This window comes from Ruditapes philippinarum, unplaced genomic scaffold (assembly GCF_026571515.1).
Source record: "Ruditapes philippinarum isolate M1 unplaced genomic scaffold, ASM2657151v2 ctg1086_1_1_1_1, whole genome shotgun sequence".
NCBI lineage: Eukaryota > Metazoa > Mollusca > Bivalvia > Venerida > Veneridae > Ruditapes > Ruditapes philippinarum.
Window position 1 is genome coordinate 352,025 of NW_026857769.1, and position 24,359 is coordinate 376,383.

Below are 24,359 nucleotides of genomic sequence, written 5' to 3' on the forward strand. Positions count from 1 at the left end.
TAACAAGAAATTACAGATATTTCTAGGGATGGTATAAAAAGAAATTACAGATATTTCTTGTAATGGTATAATAAGGAATAACAGATATTTCTGAGGATGGTATTAAAAGGAGTAACAAATATTTTTAAAATGGTATAACAAGGAATTTCAGATATTTCTAGGGATGGTATTACAATATTATTTTGATATAAAGGTTATACCAAAGCTTTTTCAAACTCTAGCTGAAGTCCTTCCCTTTCCAACTCTTTCTGGAAGTATTCTCGCTTGGCAACCCTGTTTTCTTTATCTGCGGTACCTGGCTCGAATGCCAACACATAGTCAATGCGCCGGACACCATCATCGAAATACATGGTTTCCTCTAGTTGTGGATCCTGTTTAGATAAAATAATTCCATGACACATTTTTTGATTGCATTATACACTTTGTTTCAAACATTATATACCTTAATGTGTAAACTATTATTTATTATGCAAATATTTGAATCTTGTTAAAAATTAGTAAATTATTGTATTATAATTTAGAAAAAAGTAAAAACAATAGATACAATAAACAGGTATATGGTACAAAAAATAAATGGATTAAAATATAAATCATAAATCTGTAACATTTAAAGCATACACATGTAACATTTGAAGCATGCACAACAATGGAATAAAGGATATAATTTCTGACAATCACTTTTTCAGGTCAAACAAATTTATTTTTTTAATTCAAACAAATTTATTGACGGCAAAAAATGATGGCATTTAAAATGATTAAACACTTCTTATTATCCATTTTCTCTATCCACTCACAAAATTTCTCCAAGTTCCAATGCTAATCTGTCTCGCCAATCAAATGCATTAATGTTGCTATGATCATCATAAGTTTATCTAACCTTTGAACTGCTGAATTTTTATAATGGACTTGCCCTTTTTAGAATTTGGAGGAACAGTCCATTTGAAAATTTTAAGATTTCAAAATTAAAATAATAAAATTGAGCTACCCAGCAGTATGAAGCCTATTAAGACAGCCAGGATGTGCAAGCTGACCTGGGACTATACTGGTCGCCAATTTTACGGTTCGGTAGCAAAGCTAATCACTCACTACAGTCAAGTCATATAATTGATGAGATATTGTTTTACATTAATCCTATACCTTAGAGACAGATCTGTCCTAAACTGCTGATGATATTCTATATTTCGTTGCTGGGAAACAAATTTTGCTAATTAAATGACATTTGTTCTTTTTCTATGAATTTATAACATCATTTTGTGATTGTTTAATATTTCACAGGGGAAAAATTTCAGATTGTAGGTTTGTCCACTTTTTATGCCGATATCAACACATTTTTTTTTATATCAGTAAACAACTTTCCTGGATAACTTACCAGTAATGTAACAGTTAATTATTACTAACTTCTTCGCAAGTGACAGACTACTAAATCCTAAATAAATTCTGAACCAGAGTGGTAAAAAAACAAATGACCATCAGACCCAATGTCCTGGAGAAATTTTGCCATGCCCAAGGAACATTTACCAGTAACCCCTGGATTTCAAATCTGACGTTCTCCCTATAAAGCTAAGCAGGTGGTCACATGATCTCGGAATAAGATGTGACAGACAAATAACTACAAGACTCAATATCGGTGATCAACTGTAACATATGGGAAACTTTGCATTGCCAAAGTTATTATTAGTTTAAAACATGACAGTATTTTAAGTCACTCTTTTAAAGACTAAAACATCTAACAATTTATCTTTATGAAAATGAACAGCATTTAAAATGTTTTTTTTACAACTTGTACTTTCCAAATGTCCAGCTTATAAGCCGAATTCTTAATTTCTCAAAACTTAATAACAATATATTTTTTTGTTTTCATCATTTAAAAACATCTACTGAGACAGGTGATTTGCTACGTAAAGCTAATCATGATATAATGACATAAAATGTAGTCAAATATGTACAGTTCTTACCCACACATATAACTATGATAAGAATATCCTAATATTAGTCAAATTTGTTCACTTATCATTTGTATTTTTATGTATAATTAAAATCAATTTATTTGTACGCAGAATCTATTTAAAAAAAGATAGCCATCCATTTTATAATTATATATATATATATAATTATATATTTTTTTTTTGCCAAATATAAAAATCGAGTGACCTAATATTCTTGGGATTTTATGCTCGTACATTACTGAACTATATTGATTTTGCCAACATTTCTGTCTAACTCAATAAAACCATAAAGCTCATTACCATACATGAACATGTTTTATATCACATTATCACAGACAACACTGATTTCTTTAAAACAGTTTCTGAAATTCTAATTTCTAAAAATTACATGTTTACATTTACAGAATTTTTTTCCATCTCTTTTTGGGATTTTCTTTTAGTCCTGAAATCAACTACTATAGAAGAACTTGAGTTGTAAGAACAGAGAACTGAGGTAAATTCCAATTCCTAGCTATTTTAAATGAGTCCATTATAATTGATTGGTCTACATTAAAATGATATAAAACAATTTTCAATTAATTCATTAAGACTTAATTAACCAGTTATTTTACCCAGTTGAATATAGATTGTGTAACATACAATATCCTGCCTTGAATTCCGTCTCTGATATCAATATCAAAATATCTAATTTTTGAATTTTTTTTTGGTTGGGTTTTACACCGCACCAGTTTAAGTAATATGGCGACTTTCCAGCTTAACTGGTGGAGAAAGACCTCAGGTGCCCTTCTGTGCATTATTTCTGGCACAAAATTAATGGGCATCTAAGTAGAACCATCAACATTCCTCAAGTATAGCTGGATAGCTTCTTCACATGAAAGATACCAAAGTCCCTGCCGCAATTCTTAGCTACAGCGGTAGGGGCAAATGTTTTGAAGTCAACAACCTTAACCAGTCAGCTCCTGTTCCCCTATTAAGCAGCCAGTATTATGATATACAGTCAGGTCAGAATGCATGAACGTGCAGGTTGGCCTGACTCTATATAATAGGCATTATAAACAAGTCCATTTTGTTGACATCATTTACGGCTGAAATATCATTGACATTTTAGCAATTTATTCTTGTCTATATCATACAATATTATTATTCTATCACAGATTACATACAAAAACAAATCTTTTCAAAATTTGATTTATTTGAATAATTTTACACCTAAGTACTTCATTTAACATTGTAACAAATACAAATTTATACAATTAAGCTGTTATGCATGCATGCTCTTAAATATTTATTTCAACTTTATGCATAAACTTTCAAACAATTCATTATAAGCACACAACAATCATACAACACAACATCCAATGCCCAAAATAATATATAGCTATTTCCCTGCTTTAAAAAACTGCAAATCAAGGCGCAAGATTTAAGTACAAGTGATTTTACATTAAATATCAAGTATGGATTTTGTATATTGGTAAGAATGATATAAGACTGTAAGATTGGTTGCTGGCTTGAAGTCATAGAGGAGTCATGAATGCTAATTGAGGTGTTGTCATTGATGCCTGTGTGGTGATCATTATAATTATACAGTCCAGTAGCAGGTACCAAAGTATGGTTATTATAGCACTTGGTGAAAAAGTAGTCAGAGAATTTTAGCAATAGTCAAGAATTTTTGGCAATAGTCAGGGATTTTTAGCAATAATCAGGGATTTTTGGCAACAGTCAGGGATTTTTAGCAATAGTCAGGAATATTTGGCAATAGTCAGGGATTTTTAGCAATATTCGGATATTTTTGGAAATAGTCAGGGACTTTTTAGCAATAGTCAGGGACTTTTCGCAAGTCAGGGATTTTTGGCAACAGTCAGGGATTTTTAGCAACAGTCAGGGATTTTTGGCAATAGTCAGGGATTTTTGGCAATAGTCCTATAGTCAGGGATTTTTGGCAATAGTCAGGGATTTTTAGCAATAGTCAGGGATTTTTGGAAATAGTGAATTTTGGCAACAGTCAGGGATTTTTGGCAATTAAGTCAGGGATTTTTGGCAATAGTCAGGGTTTTTTGGCAATAGTCAGGGATTTTTGGCAAATTTCATCAATTCATCAGTGTTTTTATCTTTTATTTATGTCACCTCTAAAATGTAAGTTCTTTATGCAAGAATATATCATACAACATCTGTGAAATAAAAGAAACTGAACCTCATAATCTGACCATATAGTAGATTTTAATTATCATGCAAATTAATATCTCCAAAATCATAAGCCCACAAGATTAAAAAAGAAAAAAAAAGAAAGGAAAACGCTGAATAATGAAATAAAATAAAAAAAAGAAACCTGATAATCTTATCATGCATGGATGAATGCTTACTTAAATGGCTTATCAGTTAATGTCTTATTTGACACTTACATCATTAAATAGCTTACACAGACTAGTCCATACTTCAATCTGGACAAAACCATTCATAATTTTTAAGGACAGTTTAGAAAGATGTGCAGACTGAATCAGCAAACAGTGCAGACCATGGTCAGACAGCATGGATCTTAGTCTGCACTGGTTGCATGTGTATATTCAGTTGCCACTTAGTCTAGTAACAAAGGTAAATGATAAAGAAAGTTTACGGTTTAAATACAATATCAAATATCTTTATATATACAAGTTTAGGTGTATCAACATTCAACCATGCAGAAACTAGCAATATACAAAATGTACAAAATAAAAATAATATACAAATTCTTTTAAACCCCTAGTCCAACTAATTGTACTGCGCGACGAGATATTGTGCTATTTTCGTGTCTGGGCAATATCTGGCCTCTACAGCGAGATTCTGCCCCAGAACGAAAATATCTCAGAATCAAGCTTTGGCACGTCAATATATTTTGACTATTAAACCCCATGATGATCCAACGAAATATCAAAGCAAAACAGTGAAGACTGACTGAAAATGATTCAAATCATATAGACCAATATATAATAATTATAAAATATACACAACAGTAAACATACCCATGACCCTGCTCGAACTCTGACCCCTTTATCAGGGTCATTAGGGTCAACTAATAATGCCTCACTTTCAAACTGCTGAATGCATTAAGTGAAGATAAAAGAAATGGCTGATTAGTAAACTGGACATGCAAAATATAAAATGCATATATCTTATATATATAGCACTGAACAAACCATGACAAAATGTTCCTCCTTTGATCAGGATCATGCAAAAGGTTTTCTGATTTAAGACAGAATAAAATAGGAAGTGATTGTTGGGCACAAAAACCTACGTATTTCATACATATAGTTGCTAATAATTCAATTTAACCTTAATGAATAAAGAAAATCTAAACTGAAATTGAATAAGTACAAAAAATTTTCACTTAATAAAGTTGTTTTAAAAATGCATAGTTTTCATATACATGTACACAGACTGAATCAAGCTTTAAGAAATGTCATTTTTACATTTAGATCATACTACATCTGACTGTAACATGCATGTAGACTTTCTGTCATTGCTTTTGGGGTCGTATACTACACATATGTACAGACTGGATAGTTGTCTGACTACTGATATATGTAAAGACTGGATTGTGGCAGAATACTCATATGTACAGCCTGGATTGTAGCAGTCTACACATATGTACAGAGTGGATTGTGGCAGACTACTCGTATGTACAGACTGGGTTGTGGCAGCCTACTCATATGTACAGACTGGATTGTGGCAGACTACACATATGTACAGACCAGAATTTGATCAGACTACACATATGTACAGACTTGATTGTGGTCAGACTACACATATGTACAGACTGGATTGTGATCAGACTACACATATGTGCAGACTGGATTGTGGTCAGACTACACATATGTACAGACTGGATTGTGATCAGACTACACATATGTACAGACTGGATTGTGATCAGACTACACATATGTGCAGACTGGATTGTGGTCAAACTACAAACTTTAATGTACATATATGATTATGTTTCTTGTATTTTTATGTTGATGTGAACACATTTGTTGTCATATCTCAGCACCAGACTTCCTGGATGACCAATTGCTATCAATTTTTCCGCAAGTGACCAACTTACTCATCTTGCATGGTAACTACACATATGTACAGACTTAAATGAGAATCAAGGGATTATGAGGGCTTATTAGTTAAGCAGTGATCTAAAATCAAGATGCCAGTCTGTTAAACTAGTGTTATTACTTAAAGTTATTGTATGTATGTGCTATGTGTTTTTGTGTTCACATGCTTAAGCTTGTATAGTTATCTAATTTCCTTCATTCAAACCATACTAGTATACATGTATACAGTTTGTGGATATATAATTTTATGTAATCCTAATCGTATATTCAATGTTATACAAAATTAATGTTAATTTCACATTTTTTTCAGGCTTTCAACTAACTTGTATAAAATACTTTTCTCATAATAAGATAGGAAATTACTTAAAACAATTTAACTAATTTTGCTTATTTCACATTTAAGGATACAATCCTGTAAGATAGAAATGGGTATGGAACAGGGAAATATGGGAAGAAAATAAGCAAGGAAGGTTGAAAGCCTGTCATTTTTAGATGTATATTATTGTCAGACAATGCTTCATCCCCATACTTAAGGTTTTTCTGGCATAATATAATATGAACATGTATATACATGTATATATATAATGTATATATACAATAGTTTATAGAAAAGAAACCTTGGATCGTGGTATAAGTGACAACTCCTCTTCAATATCCTGAAGTAAAACAGTTGCAAGATTTTTTATTTTAATAAATTCACTTATTTCAAACCATGCATAAGAAATATCTTGTTAACTAGCCCACATTGATGGTCAGTAACACAATATTTAACCATTACTATCCAAACTTTGTAGCCAGACTTATTCCAATTTGAATCTCTTTTTTTTTTGGTGGGGCTTTACGTCACACCAAAACAGTATAGGTAACATTGCGACGTTCCAGCTTTACCTGGTACAGGAAGGCCTCAGGTGCCCTTCCGTGGATTATTTCAGGCACAAAAGGGCACCTGAGTAAACCACAGACACTCTGTAGGCCAGCTTGATAGCTTCTTCACGTGAAAAAAAATCCAAAGTCCCTGTCTGGATTCGAAACCAGTGGTGAGGGACAAGTAGTTTGAAGTCCATGTTCTTAACCATTGGGCCACGGATGGCCCTTTCCGATTTGAATTTTCAAATATCTGTTGTGAGAGATTTTTTAACTAATACTGACACTTAATTTAAGCAGGCAGCACAGTATGAATAAAATCTACAGACATAATTATAACAAGTTGATAATAATCATGGGCATTTCTTATCATGGCAATTAAGTAGGTTAGAAAGGTCTTTTACTGCTTGTCTTTCATATTTAAGAAGTCTTCTTAATATTGATCAATCAAAGAAACTTTTTTGTAGAGAAATATAGCAAATTTCATAAACACTTGAGGGTGAATATTCATAATATACATGTATCTACACAAATATTTTGAAGCATATTCCTTACAATATGGTGAAATCACAACAGCCTTTAAAACTTGTAAAAGAGCAGGGCCAGCAAACATTGTATACCGACTGACCTAGTTGTAAGTCTATTGCGATCATCCTTAGCTCTAAAACTTTTAACCCTTAACCTACAAGAATCATATGCCTTTGCCACCAGTATAGAGCCAGGCCTGCTTGCACATCTGTGCTGTCTGACCAAGATCATTATACTGTTGGCTGACTTACTTTAAACTTCCAACTTTATTTACTAAAAATTGATAATAGAAAGTTCAAATAATGGGAGCTGGTCATGTCAGAAGTTGACAGCAAATTAAGGGTTGAAATGTATTGTTATCATGATCCATAGGATGTATTTAAATTTTAGATCACAAGACAAGCACCTGACATACTCTAACAGGCTGATGCAAAAAAAAAAAATGCAAAAAAATCTATAGAAGGCACATTCAATCAAAAATTCTTTTAAAAACACTTAAAAAAGCAGATCCCAGGTAGTATCATATCACTCATCTCCTCTTGTAGCAAAAACACATGCTTAATTGTATGACTGTTTAAATTACAATCACATTTGTGTAGTCATGGCTTATCATGGCCTTAATGATTGCTTATCATCCATTTGCTTGCAATATACATGTAACACTTGGGAGAAAAGCCCTCATACTATAATGACAAGTCACATGAGCAACAGACCATCATTCATGTCAGGAAAATACCATTAGTTTCACACTCTATATAGAATTTTTCTATTCATCAAACTTAAATCATGTCTTAAGGAAAAACAAGGTGTCTTGTTTTACATATGTTTCAAGGAAAAACAAGGTGTCTTGTTCTATATATGTATCAATCATTAACCCTCTGTCTTTGCCGAGCTACATAATACACAAGTTGTGTGACTGCCATTCATTTACTTGAAAAATACCCATATTCAAGACAGTTATTGCAATTTTTTTCATGCATTAACATCTGCAGAAGCAATACATGTACAATACATTTACAGCCCCAGTCCACAGGGCGAGGGTTTCAATAAGTCTGAGGGTTTCTGCAGATGTTAATGCACGAAATAATAATTAGATTTCTGATTGATTAAAAGTTGATAAATGTTTATCATAGATTTATATCCAGGTTTCCTGTTTATTGATTTACAAGGCACCAAAAGTTTGTGTGTTTTTTTTGTACTCTCATTTATAATCCTAAAATAAATTATAAACAAATTATAAACATATAATATATCCCCAGATAATCCCTCCCCTACCCAAAACAAACTTTGTTTAAAATTGATTTTAAAATGCACTGCTCTTCACTGAACATGATTGTATAAGTCAGGCTCAATTAAGGTATTAGTTATCAATTCAAATTCATAAGCATAAGCCTTACGATGTCTTTAGTGTATCACTGATAATTCAAAAAAGTTACCCACTACAAAAAAATTTAGAAAGAGTAAAATTATCTGTTAGTTAGTAGAGTAAAATTAGAATAGTACATAATAATTATGTATCAATAAATGTTAAAGGAACTTCACTGCTTTTTTTACATAACAGGACTGGAAAATTATTTTTTTCAAGATTTGTGTACCATTTGTCTGGACTAATGACTTCTGTGAATATTTTTAGATCACCTGCTAACTTGGATTTTCTAAAAATAATCATTTAAATTGTGCAAAAAACCCTAAAACATGAACACTTAAAACACAAATTGGGCTAAGAATCACATAAAAAAATTGATTTTCAATTTAATTCTGAGTGCTTTTTCTTTATATTCCTTTTCATAGGAATTTCAAATTTCATGGTTTAAGACTTTTGGACCTCAGTGGGGCTTCTTAAAGAGTATGCCATTTTGATTTGAGCATCAAGGTTTCTTTTGATCACTTACAACACCTTTTGTTCATTATTCACTATCAAAGAAAATCATCATGATAATAAGATTAAATGAGCCGCGTCACGACAAAACCAACATAATGGGTTTGCGACCAGCATGGATCCAGAGCAGCCTGCACATCCACACAGTCCGATCAGGATCCATGCTGTTCGTTTTCCAACCCTAATACAAGTAGAGAAACTGATAGCGAACAGCATGGATCCTGATCAGACTGCGCAGAAGCGCAGGCTGGTCTGGATCCATGCAGGTCGCAAACACACTATGTTGGTTTTGTCGTGACGTGGCTCAAATCATTCTTTTGTAACGAAGAAGCTGGACTGTATTTCAAGCAGTCAACTTTATAATTACCCCTTTTTTATTATCCAGTGGAACTGTCTCTGAGATCACCACCGTAGGTCCATTGTCTTCATTGTTCACAGCTGAAATAGATTTACAAAAAAATAAAGATATATTTCACAGCTTTTTCGGCAATTTTTATTGATAATTACCCTAATATATAATTATGTTTGATAAATTTTCAGTCTTTTTAATAGATTGTTTTTCATAAACTCACAACATCAAGTTGCAGTTGTAGAAAGTTTCCCCATACTTTATGTAAGTGTTGATAATAATTTTTCTTTCTTTTTTTTTTGGTATCACCCTAATAGTGTCATATACAATGTATGTTATATACTGCTAAAATATTGCTAGGAGGCATGAGAGATGTTGCATTTTTCTAGTGGCCCGTGGTCACATAAGAAAATCTCATTATTAGTGTGCCCAATGTTTAGAGCATTAAAAACTCATTATTATTATAATGAAGTTACAGAGAATCAATATCACCAATGACAAATGTTTGTGACAATTATCTTGTTCCTTATTTATACATTATGCCTTATAACCTTACAAAATATGCTTCTTTTACACAGTATCATTTTATCAAAATAATGTGGCCTGTACATAAACCTAATAAGATTTAAGCACAAATACTATTTGTTTATTACTTATTAATGATTGATTTTATTGGAGTTGATTTTCTCATAACATTTTTCATATACATGTATTTTCATATAATTAAACCTTAACCTGCTGAGTTTGTTAAAGGAACTCCACTGAGTCCAAAAGCCTAATTAAAAACATAAAATTTGAATTTCTTACATAAATCAGCTGGGGCACTTAAAACAGAAAGATGTGCAAAAGAGAAGTAAGAAATACACTCAGAAATAAATTGAAAATCATTATTTTGTGCACTTCTAAGACTGATTTCAGTGAAAAGCATTGCAATGCTTTTCAATTTTGGGTCAATAATTATTCTGGAAAAACGGAATGAGCAAACAATAATTTTGCACACATGGTATTGGTCTAGATCTACATCAAATGGGGAATTAATTTCGAAAAAATTATTTTCAGTTCCATCATGTCAAAAAACCACTGTGGAGTCCCTTTAAATAGATCTGTTTAGCTTTAACTATTAGTTAGTCCATTCAGAAAACAATAATGTACAGAGCTTGTTCAGTCTGCATGGAGGTTTCCAACAGGTTATGGGCTCAAGTAAATATACTTGAACATACAAAAAGTAAAACCATCACCCGTTAACAAATTTGAACCAACTGGAACCAAGGGACACACCCCTACTAAAAATTACATTATTCAAATTTGACAGGGTATGGTTTACAATAAACACAACATATAATAAATTTTACTTTTTGCTATATAATTATATAAGGTTAACATGGTTTCATGCCCTTATAAACATCCAGTCAGCCATTCAAGCAAATGTGTGAACAAAATCTACATGTAAAACACATAATCATCTTCTCTTACCAACAAATTAAAATTTATTCAACCTTACCTACTGAATTTAATATAATGGATTTGCCTGCTTTGAATTTGGAACAGTCCATTTGAAAATTAAGGGATTTCAATATCAAAATACAATAATTCAACTATCAATAATTTAGAACCACCAGTCCTGGTCTCACAAATGTATAGCCTGGCAAATGGCTCAATTCCTGTGGACAAGTCTTAAAACTCCGGTGCACGCAGGTTAAGGATATATAGAATACTGGTTCAAATGTTATAAAAAATTGTGTTTACATGATTTAACCAGCATGTGCTCTTTATTGATATCAATATTTCTCAACTTTAAAGCAATGAAACAAACATTAAATATAAAATGCTATGATATATACACCTTGGATATTGTGACGAAAAGATTGCAAAATGATAAAACATCATTTTCTTATTGTGAATAACAGAGACAATGTTATAATGTAAAGTTGTTTTTTTTGTTAAGCAATTTTGCTTTTTTTTTGTTTGTGAACAAATGAAAAGTTTTTTACAAGGGAATTTTTGGCCATCACCAAAAAAAAATTAAAAATTTCAATAGATAATGCTTCTAAATATTTTAACTCAAACTGCATGTCAGGAAGTAATAGTTTTTAACCATGTAACTAAAATATCAGCCAGCACATCTGTGCCATTTATTCAGTCAGTTCATGTTTTTCCTTAAAAATGATGAATGGTTTAGTGCAGATTGAAAGTTGAACAAGTCCATTTCAAGTACAGTTGTATTTAGAATGGTAAGGTTTAAAACAGCAGGGTATGGTTAAAACACACATTTGTATTTTCACTGACAACCATACAAGAGGACAGTATTCATTGTTGGGAATCATAACGTCCTGACCTTCTACTAATTTTACATGCCACAGGGTGAGAAAAATGTGCAGCCTGACCAGTGACCCTCGGATTACCGTTCTGCGTCTCTAAAGTCTGAGCTATCTGGCCGCTTTCACATCTTCTCCACTAGTGAGCAGTTCTGAATCTATATGCAGTCACAGTCCCCTGTTGGGCGCCAAATGCCACAGGTGAGAAATATGTGCAGCCTGTCAGAGACTCAAACCCGGGACCCTAGGAATACCCTTCCCCGGCTCTACTGACCGAGCTCTCTGGCCGTTTACACATCTTCTCCCCTAAATAGTGAACAGTTCTGAACTATGACAGACATATACATGTATATACATCATCAGGGTTTTTATAACCCCAAGACATCTGCTAATTGTATGTCACAAAGCAGGATGAAAATTTAGACAGAAAATGCATAGACATTATGACAAGCTGATGCATATTTAATAAACATCTTTAGATTCTATAATGACATTTTAATGTATATAATGTCTATTTTTATTCTTTCTTTTCTTTTTTGGCTTGCTTTGTTTTTAAGGCACACTAATCTTGTACAGGTCATATGGTCACTATCAAGATTTACTGGCACAGGGTGATCTCAGGCATCCCTGTGTGCAAGCAGCATTATTTTATGCAAGCACTGATGAGCAATTGCACTGACACTCATTAAGCTAGCAGGATAACAGTTACTCTCACATGGAATCATTGGTGGTCTGTGACCCAAGTCAAAACCTCCAGAAATAAGAGGTACATGTGTAAGTGACCAAATGAAGGCAACCATAATCTCTCCATTTTTTATGCTTATATTTTTTTTTGATAAATAAACAGTATCTGTCTTCAAAAGGAAGTTGCCCACTCACATACTAATTGATACAATTATTTATTACCATAATACTATGGTATAATTTGGATTTTTGTAGCAACTATTACTAATTTAGCCATTGTTATTAAGCTAATAGGTCTGCTCTAAAGACCAGCCACTGTAATTTTCTCCTTTTTATCATATGATATAACAATTATAACAAGAGCAATCAGTGATCACATGTGTCACCTCATGATAGCCATAACTCAGCCAAAAATTATTCAACCTAAAAACCTGTGTAATATGCACAAGAAAGTGAGCTTCCAATCAATCCTGTAAAGTTTCACTGAAATTTCATAAGTGGTATAAGAGGAGTTAAATCCGGAAATTTTAAAAAAATTAAGATCATTAAAGGGCCATAACTCTGACAATAATCATTGAACCAGAAAATGCTTATGATATGCACAACTAGACTTGTTACTGATCATTCCTGTAAAGTTTAGATGAAAATGAACCAGTAGTTTTTGAGGAGTTTTGTGACAGACAGATGTACAGATGTCGCCCCACTACTCTGTAGAAGCGACACAATAAATTACCTTGCATTTCAAAGCCAATTGGTTTAGTTGGAGCAGCTGTATCTTCAAATCCAATAGGGTTGGCATGAGAGGGTTGGGCCGGCTGCCCGATTGCTGGATACAGGTTACCGTCTTGAGGAGGAGGGACAGGTGCCTGGTATGGTGCTGGTGCTACTGTTGCTGTAAAATAAACAACAAAATTAAATACACTTACAAATAAAACTTGTAGGATGCTTATAATAAAAGTATTTTATTCAAATGTAGTTTTATATCGCAAGTTTATGAATTTTGATACAATATAGATACAGGTTGACATTATATTATGTCCCTGAAAACAATCAATTGAAAACTTTAGATAAAATTAATAACTTCAATATTGACTCAAATCATGAAAACAATTTTCACATGTTTGTATAATACAATTATAGTCATTCTAGTCAAAAGTGAGTACATTTTGTAGTTTTGTAGAATATAAATACAAATTATATCTCACAGTGAAATATAAACCAGTTGGAATATAATTTGAGAAGACCATGATTTGCTTTATGTACCTGAATAATCATATTAAAAATTTCAAGAATTTCATATTTTGGGTAGCATTATTTCTAAAAGAAATTATGAAATTTGGTCAGATTATTTACAAGTTAAAATAAAAAGTAATGTGAAAACAGACAACAACTAAATTATAGAGCAAGAAAAGAATCTGACAACATCTGGTTAAAGTTCAACAAGGAAGCAAGGTATAAGGTACAGATCTGCAAGGTGTAATTATCTGCAATATAAATATTATTATAATGCACCAGCCATTCATCAACCAGTAAAGGTCAATGGAGGACATTTGAGACATATACCTCTCACCTGAATACCAGTTAACTTGTGCAAGATAAACTTCCCCAAAGCTTTACATTTCAAAATGTTTGTTCATTTAATTAAAAGGGTTTCACTACCAGTATATAAATACTTAAGGAAATTGATTAACAGTCCAGAATTTGGATCAGCAGCATGGATTTGCAGACTGACCTTACTTTAAACTGGTGCCATAGGTGAGTCATTAACACATTTGGCATTCAGAAAATTAACCCTTAACCTGCTGAATTTGTGTAATGGACTTGCCCTGTTAATATGGAACAGTCCATTCAAAGTTTAAAGAGATTTCAAATTCTTAGTATAAAAACACAAAAGTTGAGCTACCAGCAGTATACAGCCTGGTCAGACTGCAGGCATGTGCAGGCTGGCCTAAGGCTCAATACTGGTATCATAGGCTTATATCACTTTTAGTCCCAGTAGGTAATGGGTAAAAGCACATACCATTAACATATTGACATATAAGGTTATTAATATCTTACATACAACTTTCAGACAGTAATTGATGTGTCCCTAGCTAATAACTATTGACAGATTAACATAAATGTCATAATACTATATATATTAGCTAATGTAACCCAGGAATATGAGGGTCTATCATAAATAATGTAATATTTAGAGTAATATTAAACCTAAACCTTGTCCAAGCTTACAAAAGTCGAGCTATATACATGTAATATCAAAGTCGGTATTTAGTTAATTTGTAATGAGAGAAACTTTAAAAGCTATGCATCGGTCAATTTTTAAACTGTCTTCCTTCCAAAACAGGTAGGGCCGGGGTTTGTTTTGCAGGGCCAAATTTCTGCCCCCACTGCAGGGTCAATTTTGGTGTCAAAATGGCTGGGGATAATTGCAAATAAGTCCACCTGACTCTATCCAGAGAGGAGGTTCGTTACCAGGGATTAGTAAAACCAAAAGCCTCTATTTCCAGAGGTGGGGTTTAAATTGGGAATGGTTACAATTCATGTACTGACTGGTGCATAAAAAATTATAAAAGAAAGCTAAAAAATCTCTAAATTTATTTTGTGTAAGATGATTAAGTTATATTGTTAAAAGTTGCATTTGAATGCATAAACAGAGCTAATAATCACTTTTAAAGAAACTAACTTGCAATAAATATATGGTAAAATTATAAATGTATTATACATTTGTTCACAAGAGACAGTACTTCTAGCTGCATGCCTCCAGGTGAGCCAAAATATTTCAAGAAAATTAACCTTGAGAAAAATGTACTTATATTTTTTAAAAAGTACAAATATTCGCAATAGAGCTACTATATATTATGACTGATTTTGCACTTTTCATCACCATATTTTTAGTGCATGACTTATCTACATGTAGTTATACTTATAGTACTGTTTTCGTATATCCTGAATTTTCACAGATTTGCAATGTTTGCAATGAGTATAATACTTTCTTTGTTCACTTGACAATTTAATATTTTACTTTTTTATACATTTCAAACATTTTCATGAAAATTAACATGAACCTGGAGGCATGCTGCTATAATATTGGTAGATATAAAAAGTCGTTTTTATCATTTTTCAAAACTCCCTCATCTAAATATTGTATCAAGAATAATGAAATATGAGAATGATAACTCAACCAATAATAATGGTATTAATTATTCAACAGCTAATGTTGAGCAAGAGATTTCTATGGTTTATCTAAAAACAAACATTTCTCACAGGGGTAAAACAGTTTATGTTATCATAGAATCATCATCAGACAGAGAGATCTAAGACTAGGGGGAAGAATGTTGGAACTCAGCTTCTTTACTGAGTAAGATTTATAACTGGCACATAAAATACATTTCTAATCATTTGTAGATGAACAGTTGTAGTTGTTTTTTGGGGTCCCCCCCCCCCCTTAAAAATATTCATGTAACTGTCAGAAAGAGATTAAATAACATAGTATATCCTATATCAAAAAGACATATTATATAAGCATGTTAACGTATCAACCTATACTAAGACTTAATTTGCAATTTTGCATATAATATAAATAAACACCTCCAACTTGTACTGTGAATTCAGAACAGTTCAGAAGTTCAAAGGATATATATTGATATAATAATACTCAAACAAATCAGCCAAGCATAAATGTTAATTCTAGCCTGATTGAATGTTGGAATCATAGAAAAGTCATATGGATTTATAATGCTGCATTTCAAAGGTTTAAACATAAACTTTAATTGCATGGGTATAATATTAAATTCTAAGGTTACTCTGAATTTCAAAATGTAATTGTAAATGGATGTGGGGAAGTGTGAGGGTGATTGTTGGAAAGAAATTTATTTTCAGAGACTGTCAGATGGAAAGATCTAAAGAAATAAAACCCATATTCTTTGATTAAATTGGACCAATCATTATTACTTATTATTTTTATAATTACAATAAGAATTGAAATTATTTTGTTAAAACTTAAAATCCAACAGTTTATAACATGATTTGTAATGGGTATTCATACATGTATACACAAACCCCCCAAATCATATCTTAAGCACAAATACATGTATCAAGCTTACATACCGTATGTGTCAATTATAAATACATTAAAGCTATGTCATTCTGTGAATTAGCAAAATTGTAAGTACTGTGATATCCGTATTTCATTGAAGCTTACAGAATGTGCCAGTTATGAATACATGTATATATATAAAGCTAATAATTCTGTCTCACTGTGATTTCAATGTTTATATACATGTAAATAACTAATTTTAAAAGATATTTCTCACCATGTGCCGTTGGGTTTAACACCATGTTTTACTGGACACAACACATTTATAACTCCACTGATATTTAACTCTTTTTTTATCCAAAATAGTTCAATATTTCACAAAAAGTTTTCTCTAAACTACATTTATATGTTCGAAAATATCTTTAACATCTTTGCTTTAAGATAAATAATCACTTGACAATATCAAAATATGCTAAATGCAAATAAACATCCCTCCCTCGCCTACACTGTATGGAATCATTTCACGCAATTGCCCATTTCATCCTAAGGAGATTATCGATCTGATTTTTGATTGAAATTAAATGCAAAGTAAATTTTTATTTTGAAAGTTAGATAAGAATAATCTTCAAATAGTTATCTAGTTATTTTATTTTGCTCTCCCTTTGCCTGAAAAGAGGATTTTTCACACCAGATAACACACCTATATTTTTACTTTTTTTATACATTATATTCATAAGTGAACTGGATATTTTGCAATATTTTTTATACATTTATAGTGCACAATCTTTAACTAAATGCTAAATGACTATAAAACTTAAATTAATAGTTATTCTGATAAAAGCCCCTTTGAATATATATGAACTTGATATTTTTACTGTTTTTGGTTGGGTTTTACGGCGCACCAACAGAGTACAGGTCATACGGTGACTTTTCAGCTATACTGGTGGAGTAAGACCTCAGGTGTCCTTCCTTACATCATATTTCATGCACAAACAGACACCGAGTAGAACCAACATTCCTTAAGTGAACTTGATATAATTTACAAATAGTATACTTCAAAGTCTTGATAATGACCCTGAAGCAACAACAACAACAACAAACAGACCAGCTATGCCGATAGTATGAAATAATGAAGTCAGTGAGGGTAGCATATACATATATACTAACAGACCAGAATATTAATCTGCTTAATTTAGATAATGGATTTGCCCTGCATTGAATTTGAAAGAGTCCATTTAAAGTTTTAGGGATTTCAATAACCAAAACCAAACAAAATAGCTAACAAAAGTACTGTATAGAACTTAGAGAACTGCATTGATGCGCAGGCAGGCCTGGCTTTATACCAGCAGGCTAAGGGCTTAACTTTTGGCTGTGAAATACTGTTGAAAAAAGAGTTTGATTATAGTAATCTGAACTATTATATAAACAACAAACGGTTTGTGAGTAACAGTGTAAGTATCCTCCTGAGGAAAATATGTTTAAGCCGAGGGTAACAGTATTACTAGGCATGATATTTTTGCTGTTTACTCACAAACCTATTTGTTTAAAATATTTATTTTAATACCCTGTACAAATACTTCATTGGGACACTGTTTCTATAAGTTTTTATTTTTCAGACTTTTACTGTGAAAAAGTACTAGTATAAAATTTTTAGTCACATGTATGATGATACACTTGAATTAACAGTAAGAATAACTCCCATTTGCCTATGGGAGATTACTGAAGGCAGTTCAATAAAGTGTAATAAATGAGTACAGCAAGGCCAGAGGTGAAAATTGAGGTCAATATGAAACCATTTCAATCAAAAAGTTGGTTCATTTTTTTACCTTTACAGATCGTCTTATAATTAATTCAAGACATGGTAACTATAAAGTCTTATTTGACCGCCTACAACTTGTCAAAGGCTATTTTTGATCTTGTTTGTCATACACTATAACCAGAAGGACAAGGTTTTACAATTATATTTGTACATACTTGTGTAGGCAAACATTCATCACCAAAATGTTAAACAAACAGTAAGGTTTTTCTGATATTTGAAGTTTGTTTAAATTAAGTTAAACTGAATTGACTACAAATGTGCCAAAATAATTTAAATGGGTTTGCCCAGCTATATATTTGGAACAGGTTAATGTGTTTATATTTAAAACAGCCCAATGCGTTTATATCTAAAACAGCCCAATGTGTTTATATTTGGAACAGCCCAATGTGCTTATAAATTATTATTATGTGTTTATATTTGAAACAGTTTGATGTTAATTTGAGGGATTCAGCATTGATAACTAAAATTTAGAAGTTGACAAGTCTAGACAGATTGCAATAAGTGCAGGCTGACAATTTGTTTTAAACTTGAGGCATAGGCTTTGTCACTTAGCTAACAGCTATCAAAAAATAAAGAATAATATATTATTAATGACACGTAATTATATTCAGTATAAACCTAATTTTAAAATTATAAATGCGCTACTCAGGTGAGTTTTAGAGTGAGCAAACCTGATTGAACTGTTCTAAATGTATGACTGATCTGTTTTCAATGTCATTACTTATAGTGAACTTTTAGGGTCAATATAATAAATTATGTATGTGTATTACTACATATTATCTTAATATAAGATAATGGAGATTTAATCTAACTTGCTTAACTGTTCAAGTTATTTATAAAGATATTCATGATAAAAAATATCAAGATGTGTTTGTGAAAAACAATGCTCACATTATTAAACAGTAACCACCTCTCAAATAGCCACTTTGGAAAAATTGACATAGAAGGTCAAGGTCATACATGTGTAAGGGTCTGGTATCAAGGTCATATACATTTGTATTTTATTTGTATGACCTAGCATGATAAAGGCTCTAGCTTTAATAGGGACCAGCATTTTAACTATAATCTGCTAATTGGTGATTAGCCTTTGCCACCAGTATAGAACAAGGCTAGCCTAGACTTCCCTTGAGTCTGCCCAGGCTCTCTACTGTTAGCTTTAAGGTCTCATCTTGATATATACCCATAATTGATAATGGACAGTCTTAAAAATGGAAGTTGGACAAGTCCATTTAAGAAATTAAGTGTGTAAAAGCGTTAAAACCGACAGGGCGTTAGAACTACATGCTATTTGATATCAAGTTTGAACATTTGCAAAATGTATGCAGGTTTCAGTCTATCAAAATATTTGACAATCACTGATTCTGCTTTGACCCAGTTTCAAATTTAGGTCACTGCAACCAAGATAGATACTTTAACAATAGCAACAAGACTATATTACGTTTAGCCAAATAAGATTGCACTGATAATTACCTGAAGGCAAAAAATGCATGATGTATTGTCCAAAAGACCCTATAGAAAGGTCACTTGTGTCATAACAATACAATATAACTTCCTATATCTTACAGACAACAGATTACGAGGACAATAAAATCCCTCTGATAACAACATTGTTATCTTAATAAATGTCACAATAATATCAGAAAAGAATCACTAAGATAATTATGTAAGTCACATTAGAAAACAATATAGATTTTTGTTTTATCATCTTGTATAAATATGTCTATCGAATACACCTTGTCAATCAATAGTCCTAGCTAACAACAATACTGTATAAATCTTGTTTCCGACAGATTGTTGATTTCATTGTCACCTTGGTTACCGTTCCATTTAAAAATAGATATGATATTACTTCCTGTTGTCATGTGATATGATCAACGCCTATTGTGATTTAGTTCACAGAATTAATCAGAAAGGTGTTACCGATCTTTAATAAGACACTGAATGCATGTTAAGAAATAACTTGAAACAAAATCTTACATGAACTTAACCATGTTATCAATTATTTATGATAAAGTCAAACATGTCTGTTCTAAGTGTACAATAAAATCATTACCTTTCACAGACATGAATCTTAAGATGTATACATTAAATTATTGTTAAGATTATCTGAAAGAGGCCAATAATTCTTTTGAATCATTTTTGGAAATTGAAAGAAGATCTGCAGAGTTATTTTTATATATTCTATCAACAGAAAGGGGTTACATTATATTTGCATGAAGCTAAGCTACTTCTTTAAAGTATGAACGAGAGTATACGAGTACCTGTCACAGACAAATGATAAGCCTACCTTACTCATGCCTAGGGATGAAGGTGAAGGTCATAAAATGATGATGAAAAGCAATAGTGAACAAATAGAGTGGTACAATAAAGGCTTAACCAAGATGTGACATGATGTCACTGTCATCAGCATCTATGCCTTTACAGTACACTAGTTCTTCCCTATTCATAAAATTGGATATCGTAGTTTTTTAAAGTCAAGCTTAAAGACCTAATCTAGATATAAAAGGGAATTTAATGGCTTGTAGGTGGTTTCCCTTGAATTTTTAAACTGCATTCAAATCAGAAAGAGATTTTTAAAAATATTTGATGTAAAATGATGTTTTTTTATCAATGAAAAAAAATCTAAATGAAGCCAAATGATTAATTTATCAGTCTTGATAAGAAATTCCTCTTGGTCAAATATATTCACATTGTTTCCAGGTAAAATCTTAAAATGTAAACAGAAAGCCAGGAAAAAACAATATTTACTAATCTGTAATCTGTGATCAAGCCAGATGAACTAAGTTTCTATCAGCTGTTACTTAGAGATGCTGGTTACATACCTGCTCAACTACAAGAAGCCTTAGTGTAGTGACCCCAATCTAACTGTAGCATAAACACTGATCAACTTTGTACATTAAACAATTGTGCTGGTACCTTTGGTGGATTTATGTTATAATTTACACCAGATGAACTATGTTTCAAGCTTATTAGATGCTGGTTAATTTCAACTCAAAAGCTTATTGTAAATCTAATGTGCATAAACACTGATATTTACTAAACATATTTTTACTTTGATTTATAGTTATAATTTACATCATGTGATATGTCTTTATTCAGATTTCAATATATATTTCTATGATATCATTTGTTCATTTCTGTGATCTTATGTGTGTTTCTGTGATTTGATATATTTGTATTTCTGTGATATCAATTGTGTATTTATATATTGTTGTTTATGTTTTTCTATTATATCAATTCATGTATATACTTCTATGATAGCATTATTATGCATATATCCTTTGGTATTTTTATGATATTATGTGTTTTTCAGTATTACATGTGCATGTACATGTATAAAACTGAACAGACCAACAGTGTGGAAAAAATATTAACTGCCATATAAATATTGTAGCTTTTTTTCATATATATGTATTTTATTCTAACCACATTTCTCATATTTAATTCTTATTACATGTACCGAAGCTCCACATAATTTTCTGAAAAAGTTAAGAATTACAATCTTTCATGAGAAATAAAATAGAGCATGCATTATACATACATGTACATAGTATATTAATACACGTACATGTATATACATATAAGAAGTTCTGGTTCTTAATAGTTCATGTAAAAGAAACTCAAGTGACAAGTTCGGTAATTGAAACGTTTTATACAGAATTTAATACTTTTAATAGCCTGATGCTTTTGTTTCAGTTCTTATTTCTATCTTTCAAAGATCATAATTATTGGCCGTTTAATACAAAAAGTTTCATGATGTACTGTGAATTCACATGATTTCTTGCGCATGAAATTTCATGTTTTTTCCCTCCAAAAAATGTTGCTTTAATTCATGGATTGTCTGTATTTGTCAAAAAAGTATTTAATGCAAATAATGTAAAGTCAACAGTTTAACTATTTCTAAAGCAGACAAAATAAAATTTTGTTGGATCTTAAATTCATGGACTGACTTTAATAGCACCGAAAACCACCAAAATAAGAGCCACACAAATAATGATGATTTTTTACTTTTGTCACATGCCGAGTTTCCATACAAAAACTAAAATGAACCTTTTTTGTCCTTGCTACTTCAGTTAGTAACCTAACAAGTGCTATGACAACATTGTTAACTGATAAGCCGAACAGGGTGGGTGCTTTACTATGTAATAATTGCACTTGACTTACTATCAGCTATAGGTTTGTACGATATTTGAGTAACATGCTTTCCTCCTCCTGCTACAGCTAGAAAAATGAAGAAATCAGTTTATCAAATGATGATTTATTGTTAACAAACAGAAAACACCATGTAACATATGGCAATTAGCTGAAAGCCTGAAACAATACAAATAAATGTACAAAATGCATGCTTTAGTTAAATACACATTGTCATGAATAATTTTCTAAAGCAAATTTGTGGTAAATGATTGTTAGATGTAATTAATGAACAAAAGAGGACATTTCAATATGTCATAGGAATCAAGGCATCACTGTTCAACAGATCTTACAAGTGTAGCTGGTCAACAAATGATGGTGCCAGTGTATATGCATTGTACATGTAATAGTTAGACTAGCTATTGTCTGTGTCTAAAATTACTATCATAATCTGGTAAAAAAAAATATAGAATCTTCTACAATAAATAACAAATTATTTTAAAATATAAATAATTACTTGTACATGTAATACTATATTTTTCTATAACCTATAAATCATGGTTGTGATAGCTTTGCTATTTGCTTGCTTTCTGTAACTTACAACCTCTAGTTCAATTTTGCTTAAATCCTGATTATTTTCCTGATTTTGATTTTCTATTATCTAATAAATATCCGAGAAATAATATTTACTTTAATTTAAATATTATTACTCTTAACTACACTATACACATGAAACTATTATGTTCATACATTTTCTTATTGACCATTCTTTAATATCAGCATCCATGACTGTGTGGACAATTCAATATTACAAGGCAATATTAATTTAATCTTATTTTTTATTATTCTACAGTTAAGTAGTCTACTATGATGTAGATTAAATTCAATTTCATATCTTAATCTTTTTATATACTGGTCGGAGAGATAACTCCGACGCATAGATAACCCCGACACTTGATAAATATAATTGTTTTAGCTTTGTTTTTCAACAAATAAGCACATGATCACCTAACAGTATAGGAACAGGACAGAATGTGATGATTTGTTATAATTTGGAATCTTTTTTTAATGTTTTTCAAATAACCTAAACATCTGTAAGCAAAAACTGCTTCAAAACGTTCTTTTTACTAAATTACAGTAAGGTAGTTAGAAATGTATTGACCACAGGCCACTGACTTGGGAAAGATTTTTGAAAAATTGTTTAAATATTTACAAAAAAATAGATAAACTATATAAGATGTAAAAATAAATTATTGCTGCTGATTTTCCAGCAATTTTGTACTTAAAAATTTAAGTGTCTTTTTATCTACTGTTGTGGGGTAAAGAGACCATGTTTTGTATACCTCATTCAAGACCTTAAAGAAGTACCAGATTCCATTTCATACATATTTTTGTAGTGTTATGTAAAGTCTTTGAACTGAACTTTGTTTAGGTGGTTCAATATTTAAAATATACTGGAAGGTAATTAAAATATTGCAAAAAATATGTGATTTAGTGTCGGAGTTATCTCTCCAACCAGTATTGCACTAAGTTACAGCAGGAAATCATTAAATTATTGATTAATACTTAAGGCAATGATAAACTTAAGTCACTATACAAGTCACAGGTTGGCCTAATTAAATCTCAAATCCTCACAACAAGTTTTGATATTTTTCAAAAGATTTTCTTGCTCTTGCAATTAGCCTTTATTTTCATATGAAACTGGTTTTCTCTTAAATTATCTTACAGTGGG

General features: G+C 31.4%; 1 protein-coding gene across 8 annotated transcripts in view; it reads right to left on the bottom strand.

The window, feature by feature from the left end:
• The window catches only part of LOC132750885 (anoctamin-4-like), a 78,359-nt gene that overhangs the window by 53,458 nt on the left and 542 nt on the right, over positions 1-24,359 (bottom strand). For 3 of the 8 annotated variants that reach the window (XM_060740948.1, XM_060740949.1, XM_060740951.1), the window contains exons 2-6: positions 22,661-22,717; positions 13,375-13,533; positions 9,661-9,731; positions 4,943-5,017; positions 201-371 (exon numbers count right to left, since the gene is read on the bottom strand). In XM_060740948.1, the coding sequence (XP_060596931.1) occupies positions 201-371; positions 4,943-5,017; positions 9,661-9,731; positions 13,375-13,533; positions 22,661-22,717 (533 nt within the window). Of the gene's footprint in view, positions 1-200; positions 372-4,942; positions 5,018-6,639; positions 6,679-9,660; positions 9,732-13,374; positions 13,534-16,954; positions 17,175-19,966; positions 20,288-22,660; positions 22,718-24,359 lie in introns of those variants that run through there. The other 5 variants (XM_060740950.1, XM_060740956.1, XM_060740955.1 and 2 more) reach the window with 5 other exon arrangements.